At 46.6% G+C, this 12,402-nt stretch overlaps 1 protein-coding gene across 1 annotated transcript in view; it reads left to right on the forward strand.

Moving 5' to 3' along the window:
- The first annotated feature begins 1,345 nt into the window (after window positions 1-1,345).
- JPH2 (junctophilin 2) overlaps window positions 1,346-12,402 on the forward strand; it is a 62,628-nt gene continuing 51,571 nt past the window's right edge. The window contains exon 1 of the mRNA XM_005871274.2: window positions 1,346-3,217. Within this exon, the coding sequence (XP_005871336.1) occupies window positions 2,839-3,217 (379 nt within the window). The 5' untranslated portion in view covers window positions 1,346-2,838. The remainder of the gene's footprint in view (window positions 3,218-12,402) is intronic.

The following is a 12,402-nucleotide window of genomic DNA, read 5'->3' on the forward strand; positions in this document are numbered from 1 at the left end:
TGTTATCTCTTGCTTAATGTTAAAATGTAGCACAGTATTTTGCAGATGTAACAGTAAACAGGATGAGGTGACAAGAACTTCAAGGGGATGAAAGTAGCCAACTGCAAAAAAACCCCACACAAACATCAAATAACAACATGGAAGTGACCACATAGTGTATTAAGCAATGGCTAACCCTCCCTTCCAGGAGACAGAGCTTTGGTTATAAATCCTCATCTTCTTTACTTGCTGCAAGTAAACAAAACTACTTTGGGACAACCATGTCTCATTTTTGAATAAAGTACCCCAAAGCAGTGAACCCCTTGAGTTTGGTAACATACATAGCCTATGTTAAGTAAGTAGATTCATGAATATGTAAATGTTATATTAAGAAACAGTTTCTTAATTTGACATTACAGTGGTTCTTAACCAGGAATGAGAGTCAGATTCGTCTGATCTTTTAAAAAGAATTTAACTGTCCTGGCCTCCACCCAGGACAATTGAATTCAGTAGGTTGCGGGTGGGGGTGAGGGTGGGGGTGGGGGCAGTCTGGAATCTGTTTGTGTCTTTTAAGTTCTACTGGTGACTGTTATGTGTACAGGCCCTTGGTAGGGAACCACTGTAGGGAGCCGCATGGGGGAACTGGCTAAATTTATGTAGGTGAACAGTCCTCTAGGACACAGCAGCCGGGCAGCCTTAGAACAGTATTATGGTGATTTGCTCAGCATTTAACTACAAAAGGCTTCCAGTGTAAGATGTCCTTTCCCCTCCCCTGGAGAGCAGAGCTAGAAAGAAAGGGGGGATTCTCCAGGGACTTAGGTGAGAAGTGGCAGGAGCAGAACTCTCTGGGGACAGCATTGAGGTGTTGTTCTTAGCGAAGTGTGCACGCAGGCTGTCAGTCAGCCTGGCCGGGTGGCGAGACAAAACCCAGATGATACCGTCTTTATCTACTGCTACTCGCTGTCAGCTTGGCAAACAGCCAGTGATAGTGCGTGCGCGGGGGCTGGGTGTTTCTACTTGGGGGTGAAACGTGGACACGGAAGGGGCCCTTCAAGGCAGGGGGCTGTGAACGATGAAGGAGCCAAGTCTTAAGAACTAGGAATCAGCTGGGAGGGAGGAAGAAAACATTTTCTATCCGTTTCTGAAATGAACAAAACTTCTGCCGTGATTTTAAGTGGCCTAAGTCATCCTGCAATTTGGGTATGATAAGTTTGAAATCAGATAATCGTGTAATGTTCTCAGAGACTTCCTGTGCTTGCTTTCTTAATGGTCTCTATCCTCCCCTCCCCCATCTCTTTCTCTTACTCTTCTCTCTTTCTCTCCCTCTCTCTCTCTCTCCCTCTCTTTGGTGGTTCCCACCTTCCTCGGGGTTACTCCATGCTCCTGTTAACCCTGGGCTCAGTTGGGATTTCCAGTCATTAGCCCCGGCCACAGCTTCATGTCATGGAGATTTATGTGTCCCTTTCGCTGGAGCTTGGGAACCTGACCTGCCCCAGGAACTTTATGAAGTCTGGCTTCACCGGCTCTTAGGACACCAGAGCAGAAGAACTTGGAAAGAGAATTAAAAAAAAAAAAAAATCATCATGATCCTTGAGTGTTTCTGAGATGAACTCCTTCTAATACAACTGGCAACTCTGTCTCAGAGATGGAGGACAGACAGACTCCTCGCCCTTCAGAGGAGGTATTTACCCCGCAGGAGAGAACGGGAGTGATCCGAGCCTTTGCGCTGGTTCCCCCCGGGTTTTCTCAGAGTTCCTGGGTTGGGGGGAATTCGGGTTGTGCATGAGCTCTGGACCCAGATCTGCTGCAGCTCCAAGACTCCGCTTCTAGACCCTCACTTCTCTGCTTTCAAAAGCATCTGTGAAACCAGGCCCCATTCCTTTCTCTGTAGTCACTAGATTCCTTTTTTGGGGTTGGCAGTGGTGCCGTAGCCCCAGGACCTGTGAGGGCATGTGAGTGGCGGTGGGGCTGAGATTTGCTCTGGGGGGTTCTGAGTGTGCCAGCACAGGGTGTTCTGCTAGTCTCCCTCCCCTCCCTTCCCAGTTCCTCCGCCCGCTCGCTCCCACAGACTCTGGGAACCCTGAGGTGGAAGAGAGCTCTTACCCAGGGGAAGAGGAGCCATCAGATCGCCCCAGCTGCCTACACTTTGTTCTCAGCTTCCCTTCCTCATCCCTCCAGCCACTCCCAGGGTCTGAAGCACCAGCCCGATCTGAAACACCCCTCCCACTTTGAAGGAGGCTGGGCTGGCCAGGGGGTTATTTTGGGAGCAGCTTCTGAGATCCAATGGCCTTGTTAGGGCAACACTGACCTTTCTGTCCCGGGAGGAGGGCAGGATTGGACAGGGGCGGGGCAGCCTGGAGGAGATCGACAGCCCCGCACACCCCACACCCACGGGTGGAGGAGAAGGGGCCAGCGGGCTGCAGGAATTCAGCCTGGGGGCTGGGACGGTCACCGAGGGGAATTTCCCTCTTTGAGACGGACTGGGGACCCCGCCACCCCACCCTTTCGCTGTGCTTCTTAAAGGGATCACAGCGTTTTTCCTTTGACTCCATGGAAGCCAGACTCGGGATGCTCTGTGGAGGCTTTGAATCTCTCCTTCCTGCTTCCTTCCCAACTGGCAGCCTTCCTCTGGCTGACTGAGAGGGGCCTCCCAGGCATGGCACTGACCAGCCCACCCAGTGCTGACTTGGCTCCTGGGCTCACTCAGCCTCTGGTGGCATCTTGCTTTCCCCCTGCTGGGGTGCGGCGGTGGTGAGTGGGGGGCCCGGCCCTGAGCAAGCAGGGAGCGTGCCGCTGGCACCCCCATCGCCCTCGACCCCCAAGCTGGAGGACAGTCAGGTTGTCGGGGGCTATGATGAGATGAGTGGGGGCCGCTTTGACTTTGACGATGGCGGGGCGTACTGTGGAGGCTGGGAGAATGGAAAGGCCCATGGGCACGGGCTGTGCACAGGCCCCAAGGGCCAGGGCGAGTACTCGGGCTCCTGGAACTTTGGCTTTGAAGTGGCGGGCGTCTACACCTGGCCCAGCGGCAACACCTTCGAGGGATACTGGAGCCAGGGCAAACGGCATGGGCTGGGCATAGAGACCAAGGGACGCTGGCTCTACAAGGGCGAGTGGACACACGGCTTCAAGGGACGCTATGGAACCCGGCAGAGCAGCAGCAGTGGAGCCAAGTACGAGGGCACTTGGAACAACGGCCTGCAGGACGGCTACGGCACTGAGACCTATGCAGACGGAGGTGAGCCCAGCAGGGGCCGCAGCGGGGGTAGGGCCCAGGTGGTGAGGAGCACTGGTGGAGGCGGAGGAGCAAGGGGCACGCCTGACACAGAAGCAGAGGGGCCAGGGAGTTATTTACCGTGTGACTTCAGGCAAACTACCTCTCCAGGACCCATTCTCTTGTTAGGAAAGGTGGGGCCAATCAAGGCCTATGGAGAGGACTGGCAGGAGTGCTTAGTAAAGGCCTGCCATATAAACACACACCCAACACACATTCATTAAGATGTAACTGCTGCTGTTCACACGCTAGGTTTTCCATCAACTGTGGAATAGACTCTAGCTTGTGCTCTAGGAGAATTGGGGTCTAGGCTCAACTTTGCCAAGAAAATGATTTTCAAGGAATAGATCATAAAATATTCATTCATTCATCCACCCATCCACCCATCTATGCATGCATTCTTTTGTTCGGTGCATATTTCTGTGATACTTCCTATTTGCAAGCCTTGTAAAGGGACATAAAGAGGAATAAGAGACAGCCCAAGGCTTCAAAGATAAGCTTGTAGACAAACCATTATATACAAGTATGTACAGAGTGCTGTGGCAGTAAAGAGAAGGATGCTTTAGAAGAGGGGACATGTGAGTTGGATCTTGATGGGGAAATTGCATTTGTGAGGGCGGGAGTGGGAGAGAGAAAAATAAGTAAAAAGCTCAGAAGCAGGAGAGAACTCAGTGGGTTCAGGAAATGGAGAGGAATTTTCTGTGGCAAAACAGCCCTGGGAATTGGCAGAATAGATATCATCACCTCCTCCACTGGGGGTAACTTTGAACATATCACTTATCTGAGCCTCAGTTTCCTCATCCATAAAATGGGGTATTTTCAAATAAGTACTCAAAATGTAGTCAGTGGACAGGTAGCATCAGAAATAAATGCAAATTTAGGGGTCCCCCCTAGACCTGCTAAATCTGAATCTGAGGGTCAACCCAGACATCTATTTTAAGCTCATCCAGCAATTCTTACACATGTTAAAGCTTAAGGAGTACTGCTTTAAAACAGGGGCTTGCAAACTTTAGAGAGCAGGCCAAACTGGCCTGCTGCCTGCTTTTTGCAGCCTGGCAGCCGGCAGTAATTTTACATTTTGAAATGTTTGGGGGAAAAAATCAAAAGAACAACACTGTTTGTGAAAATGATATGAAAGTCCCTACATGACATCCTCAATTTTGTCTCTTGGCTCAAAAGCCTAAAAGATTTACTGTTCGACGACAGGAAAAGTTTGCTGGCTCCCGCTGTAAGTGTTCATTCAGGGTCCTTCCAGCCCAGGGTCATTCTATGCCTCCCTCACGTGCCCTGTTGGGGAGAGGCGCTGACACAGATAACTCAAAGCTATGGCTCATTGAAAAAAACACATATTTGGCGCCAGAGGACATTGGAGCAGGGGGCAGGAAGGACACAGTCAGCCCAGGGTTTGCTCAAGCTGAGGCCCTTGGGCATGTAGAGAGAGTGGCCCCCGGTGCAGGATGGGCTGACTGGGCTGCCAGTCGTGGGTATCTGGCGAGGGTCCACCCTCGAAAGTGTCTGGATGTTAACGAGGTTATATCCCTGGAGTTTCTATGTGTGCCATGGCGGAGGCACAGCACTGGCTGGAACTGGACAGCACTGAGGACAAATTCTGGTACCACACTTTCTAATTCTGTGTACCACACTTCCTAATTCAGTGACCGTGAGCTGTTGCTGAACTTCTGCAATTCAGTGCAATGCAATTCACTAGATGTTTGTGCCCAATACTATGCTAAGCACTAGGGACAAGCAGAGAGCAGGCCTCAGTTTCTCTGGCTGTAAGACGGAGATAACCCTTGAGTGCTTGTCAGGTACCAATTCCTGTTGCAAAGTGGTGCACAGTGCATGGGTGTCAAATGTTTCTTCTCTTTCCCCTTGCAAACCAAGGTGTGTGTGATTGGGGCCTGGATGTGAGTCACAGGGACACATATTTTGGGGAAGCTATAGGTTGATCTCCTGATATGTCTAAAGTGAGCGAGGGGGGGGGTGCTCATTTATTCATGCAACCAATATTATAGAGCATCATCTATATGCCAGGCACCATCCTACACGAGCTCCAGGGGCTGGGGCAGTGAACAAGCAAAGTCCTCAGGAAGTTTCCTGTCTCATGAAGACAGAAATAAACTGGAAAACACATGTAATTTCCAGAAGTTGCGAGTGTTATGAGAAAAAAGGCAAAGAAGGAAGAGGGTGATGTTTTGGATAGGGTAGTCTGAGAAGCAGGATGGAGAGTTCTAGAGTGAAGACTTCCCCGCAGCAGGAGTGGCCCTTGCAAAGGCCCTGAGGCAGGACTGGGCTTGGGGTGCTTGAGGAACAGCAAGAGCGCCAGGCTGTCAGGAACAGAGTGACTGAGGGGAGCAGGCAGCGGCGGCCCGGAGATGTGGGCAGGGGCCAGATCAAGGAGGCTTTGCAGGGGCCTGGGTATTATCCGAGGTGTAGTCAGGTGACCAGAAGACCTGGTCCAGCCTCTTTTCCCAAATGAGAGAACCCCACTTTCAGGCAGCCTAGAAACCTCACAGATCCTCTCTCCCAAGCCACACACGAGGTGCAACTCTCCAAAATTAGATGTGGCCACTGCTTTGGAAAATCTCTTTAATCAACCTGTCATCGGTTCCCCGAGGGTTTGTTAAGGACCTGCCCTTTGCCCCATTCTGGGTAGTGCTGGGCGGAATGTGGACAATTAAGATCCTGTGCTTAGGAAGGCTGGGAGTCGGGTGGCCCTGGGTTATCACACATCCTGGCTCCATCGAATTCTATAATCTCTTAGAGCCTTAGTTTCCTCATCCATAAAATGAGTTTATCCTAATCTCTACTAAGACTTCTCATGGGATAAATGGGCACTCAATAAATGGTAGCTGCTGCCCTGGTTGGTTTTCTTAGTGGTTAGAGTGTCAGCCTGCAGACTGAAGGGTCCACGGGTTTGATTCCTGGTTAAGGGCACATACCTCAGTGGCAGGCTCAATCCCCAGCCCAGACCTGGGTGTGTGTGGGAGATAACCAATCAATGCGTCTCTTTCACATCGATGTTTTTCTCTCTCTCTCCTCTCTCTCTCTCTCCCTCCTCCCTCCCCTCCTCTCTCTCTAAAAACAAATCAATGGAAAAAACATCCTCGGGTGAGGAATAAAAAATAAATAAATAAATGGTAGTTGCTATTATTACTATTAACTATCATTAATTCATTCAATAAAAATGTATTGAGTGATTTTTATTTAGCCAGCACTACACTACACTGGGTGGTGGGGGTAGAGTAGAGAAATTAACAGAATGAAAAAGGTACCTGCCTCCCAGAGAATCTAACATGAAATTGTACTAAGTGTGTTGGCTACCAGGCAGGGGAGTACCCACCGGGGACTAAGGGAGCCAGAGGCAGGCAGCTAACCAGACAGGCATTAAGGGAGGCTTCCTGGAGTAAGTGGCAAGCCAGGCTCCTATGAATGGAGTCAGCCAGGTGACAAGGGTGGAGGACGAGTGCTCCAGGTGGAGAGAAAGGGTACAAAGCCAGGAGGTCCACAACTTGCTGTCCAGCCGGAGACTGAGCTGAAACTTGCATCTTCTCTGAAGTTCTGAGATGTCGTGATCAAAGGGACCATGTGCCCCATTTCCTCCACTCCCCACCTTACCTGGCAGTCAAATGGTATAGGTGTCTGCTGTAAACCGAAGAAAACTGCACTCTTCCAAACTGGAGGTGTCAATCCATGAACAGGTGGCACAGTGGGTCATGACCTGCATTTTTTCTAAGGAAAGAATAGAATAGAAAACATCACAATGTTTCATGGAGAATAAGATAAAGTATTGTTTCCTAAAATATTGGTTCAGTTGGAGACAGAGTGTGTGTGTATGTATGTGTGTGTGTGTGAAGTGAATTAGTTATGCAAATAATAATAATAATGAAACCTTGAGAGTATTTGCTTATGAAGTTTTAATATTCAGTATTTTTGGAAGTGTCAATGAAGTACTGATGGGGTGGTCATAATAATCTGGCCGGTCATAATAATCTGGCCACTCAGTGTTTAACAACATTAGCGTTTATGTGTGTATTATAATAGCAACTTTATTTCTTACTAAACTTTTGTATCGTGGTCAGAAAGTTTGAAAATTATGATTCTAAAGTGTCTCTCTGGCTGGAGGGTGAGCCCTCCCGTGGTCTGGTGGGAAGGGGACGGTGGTACAGGCACAGGGGGTCTGGCCCCCTAAGCCTGCTGTAAGCCTCTTGGCACCCTCCCCCTGCCTATAGCCCTTTACTCCCCTGGCCATATATAGCCAAACTAAAAATAGCTGCTGACTTATGGTAAAACTCCAAAGCAAGCATAGCGGGGGCCCTCCAGTAGTACACTGCGGGGTGCCTGGCTGTTCCCAGAGACCCACAGACTTCAGGACTAGAAGGGCCTTCAGTGAGCGATGGTTTCTGAGGTTGTGGACCTGGGCCCCAAGCCTTGGCCTCAGAGGCCTATAAATGCCCTAAAGCTGAGGTGAGATGTATGCAATGCAAAAGATGTGTGCATACGCGCATGGACTATCTGTGTTCCTCTGGGAGGTGTTTCCTCAGAAAGCCTCAGATTCTCAAAATAATCTGGTGCTCAAACAGGTTATTAAACAAAGTTCCCCAACTATTGATCTAACTCAATAATCCCCTCGCCCAAATGTTCAGTGGAAAAACCAGCTTTTCCATAAGGCTATTAATAATAACAGTAATAATAATAATAGTTAACATTTGGGAAGTGTGTACAATGTGCGGGGTGCTGTTCTTGGCATGTGGCACATGTGTTACTTAAACTCTCACAGCAACCTTACGGGAAGTGCTAATATCACTCCTATTTTATTTTGCCTTATTTTATGAGAAAAGTTAAAATAATTGGTTTAATTGGCCAGGAAAAGAAAAGACTAAGGGATGAGTTATCTTCCGTAGTAGATGAAAGGTTTTAATTTTTTATTTATTTTGTTTTTAGGTAAGACCATTTGTTGAAAAAACTATATTTTCTCTGTTTCTTGTATTAAAAAAATATTTTTTAATTTTCCATCCCCCCCACACCTCTTTTTTGGCAACCATCAGCTTGTTCTCTATATCTATGGGCCTACTTCTGTTTTGTTTTGTTATTCATTTTTTTAATGTTCCACATATACGTGAGGTCGTACAGTATTTGTCTTTCTCTGACTTATTCCACTTAATATAATGCTCTTAGGATCTATCCATGTTGTTGAAAATGGCAAGATTTCATTCTTTTGGTGGCTGAATAACATCCCATTGTATATATTCACCAATCTTATTTATCCATCCATTTATTTGTGGACATCTAGGTTGCTTCCATATCTTAACTATCACTAATAATGCTGCCATGAACTAGGGGTGCATATTAGTATTATTTTCAAATTAGTATTTCTGTCTTCTTCCTATGAATACCCAGAAGAGGAATTGCTAGAGTATGGCAGCTCTATTTTTAATATTTTGAGGAATCTCCATAGCGTTTTCTATAGTGACTGCATTACCCCTATTTTATAGATGAGGAAACTTAGACACAGATTATTTAAGTATTCTCACTCACAGCCCTCTAGCTAACAAGAGACAGAGATAGAATTTGATAATACCTGGTAATATTTCATAATATAAGTATTTTAACGAATGACAAATGACTACAGAAAAGAATCAGGACAAGCAGTGCCAAATGAACATGTGGGGCCCCTTCTACCAAATCAGTAAGAACTTCAGATGGCGACAGCAGAGCAGTAAACACGTGCAGGGCCTTCTAAGCTCAGGGCCCCATGCAGCTGCCCAGGAAACATGAGTGAAGCTCAGGCTCTGTGCTAAGAACCTTCCATGCATTATATTATTTAGGCTTCTTAACAACCCTCTCATTGACTACACTAGCAGCTTTGAAATGTTCATGATTGCAACCCACTGTGGGGTACGTACTTCATATTTTGATCCTGTGCGCACACACACAAATGTAAAGTGTTCATCATAAGACATCATAAGATCATCCCTTTCTCAATGCAGTACTTGCTATTTTCTTTTACTCGATCCTATTGATAGAGAACTATTATTCTATCTTGCTGAGAGAATTAAATGATGCCCTGATATATGTAAAAGCATTTAGAACAGCGTTTGGCATCTGTTTAGCACTTTTATTATTATTACATGCTGGAAAAATTATATTTATGTGTTTAACTATGACAACTGGGTCAAAAACCCAAGCGTCTATGTTCTAAATATGTTCAATTTTTTTCTCCTCCCCAAAGTGGATAATTTCAACTCATTTTAGCCCAACTGACTCTGGACATAGAAGCTAAATGAATTTGCCAGGATGAAGTCCTAAGCCTGGTGTCACATTATCTGGGCCTGCGATATGTGTTCCTTGAATCAGTGTCCATATTTATTTATTTAATTGCTCCCCAAAGGAATATTTCCCCAAAGTGGATCATTTCAACTCATTTTAGCCCAACGGACTCTGGACATAGAAGCTAAATGAATTTTCCAGGATGAAGACCTAAGCAGTGATGCCTGGTGTCACATTATCTGGGCCTGCGATATGTATTCCTTGAATCAGCCTCCATATTTATTTATTTAATTGCTCCCCAAAGGAATATTTTTTCTATTGATCTATTTGTCCATCTTTATGCCAATATCACGCTGCCTTGGTTACTGGAGCCTTATAGTAAACTTTAAATCAGAGTAAATCCTCCAACTTTGCTCTTCTTGTTCGAGACTGTTTGGGTTAGTCTAGGTTAGTTCCATTTCTATTTCCATTATAAAACCAGTTCGTAGAGTTCTATTACAAAGTTTGCTGGGAATTTTATTAAAAATGCATTTGATCTATGCATCAGTTTGGAGAGCATGGTTATCTTAACAGCAATGAGTCTTCCAGTCCATGGACATGGTATATATCCCTATTTATTCAGGTCTTTAATTCACTCCACAATGTTTTGCAGTTTTCAGTGTCTTGCATATCTTTTGTTAAATAAAATTAAGTATTTTTTATGATGTAGTAAATGGCATTTTAAATTTCATTTTTCTAGTTGCTCACTGCTAGGTTATAGAAACAATTACTTTTGTATATTGGCTTTGGATCCTTTTACCTTGCTAAATTAATTTCTTCATTCTAATAGGATTTTTTTTTTGTTTGCTTTTGACTTTCAGATTTAAGAAAAACATCTTTTAATTGAAAATTACTTGATTGCTATTAAACACCATGTGTTGAAGTCCTGAGAGAGTCTGATAGTACTAAAGGGAGCTACATGGTACTTAAGCACTTAGGGCTTAGAGTAGCCAGATCTGAGTTCAAATCCCAGCTGTGGCACTTCTTAATTCTATGAAACTGGGGACATTATGTAACCTTTCTGAGCTTCCATTTCCTTTTCCCCATTAAGGATGTCAAACTCCTTCTCAACATATGATTGAAACAATGAAATGAGATGATACGTAAGAGAACCTAGCATAATGCTTACCACATAGGAATGCTGAGACATATATTCTCCTTTCTGTATTTCTGTGTACAATCCAAAGGGCGAACTAATTCAGGACGGCCTGCAAAATTAGCTTTTGACTTTGGAGCAGTTAATAAGCCAAGACTTTGATTCACTTAGTTCTGCCTTGAGTCCTGCCAGTGTAGATGAAATCCATGCCAGGCATGGTTCCATTTCGAATGTAGAATCAGCATAATTTAACCTCATCTTGAAAATCTCATGCCTCAGTTCACAGCCAGGCGTCAGTGTGACAGCCGGCTGAGTTGCAGTCATGCCAGCTCCCTGGCATTATCTGGGACGCCGGGGGGAGCAGAGTGGACCCTCAGCAAGACAGGGAAGTGGGCGTAATTACTCTTTCCCCTCTGTGGCCTTGTTTTCTGTGATGCATGTGTCCAACCGGCCAAGTCCCCCATCCAAGGCTGGTCTCCTGGGATTTGCTGAGTTTCCAGGGCCTGCTAATTCCATGTCCCCAGCAGCTGTTGCCTGGACCAGCCCTTGCTGAAACACCCTTGCAAAGAATGTGGAGTCTCATTTTCTGAGGGCCCTGGCGGAGGCTGGGGTGCGGGGTGCAGGGCTTTCTTCCTGCCATAGATCAGAGCGTTGTCCTGTTGTCTCCTATCCTTCCTAAGCAGGTGAGCAGTTAGGCCTGGTCTCGAGCGCAGCATCCAGGGCCCCTACGCGCTCCTGTGTAACTGAGAGTTGAGGGTCTAGACCAGGGGTGGGCAAACTTTTTGACTTGAGGGCCACAATGGGTTCTTAAACTGGACCGGAGGGCCAGAACAAAAGCATGGATGGAGTGTTTGTGTGAACTAATATAAATTCAAAGTAAACAACATTACAAAAAAGGGTAGGGTCTTTTTTTTTTTTTAGTTTTATTCATTTCAAACAGGACGGATCCGGCCCGCGGTCGCTCCTGTGTAACTGAGAGTTGAGGGTCTGACCTAGCTGACAGAATCCATAGAGCGATCCAGGGGCAGTGAGAACTCCGGCACCCCTCCTCCTGCCATTCGCGTAGTGAGCACCTTGAGTCTGGAAGTATTCAAGCACATGCTGCTGAGGGCTCAGAGTGGGGGTCACTCACCGAGGCCTGCAGGAAATGCTGTTTGGCATGCACAATAGTTTCTATTCCTTTTATTTTTTTTTAACAACATTAGAATCCTTTATGGATACCATCTTCACAAAGTGATCAAATCTCACAGCATCAATGATAAGACAACCTGACAATATGGCCCTTGATGAAATGTATAGGGAAGGATGCAACATCACCCATATCACATCCCTGACAGGGAGAGTGGAGTGGGGACAGTTCATGCAGGGACCTGCAGGCCACTGTAAGAATCTGGCTTCTACTCTGAGAAAAGTGAGGGCTCTAAAAGCGACATGATCTGCCTTGGTTTCAAGGGATTCCTTTGGCTACTGTTATCTATACTAATAAAAGGGTAATATGCTAATTAGACCAGGAGACCTTCCGGACAAAGCCATGGTGGTGGGGCCAAGGCAGAGGCGGTTAGGGGTGACCAGACCAGGAGGGAAGGGCAGTTGGGGGTGAGCAGGCAGGTGAGCAGTTAGGAGCCAGCGGTCCCAGATTGCAAGAGGGATGTCCTGTGGGATCAGACCTAAACTGGGAGTCGGACATCCCCCAAAGGTCCCAGATTGGTGAGGGTGCAGGCTGGGCTGAGTGACACCCCCCGCC

This window comes from Myotis brandtii, unplaced genomic scaffold (assembly GCF_000412655.1).
Source record: "Myotis brandtii unplaced genomic scaffold, ASM41265v1 scaffold333, whole genome shotgun sequence".
NCBI classification, from domain to species: Eukaryota; Metazoa; Chordata; class Mammalia; order Chiroptera; family Vespertilionidae; genus Myotis; species Myotis brandtii.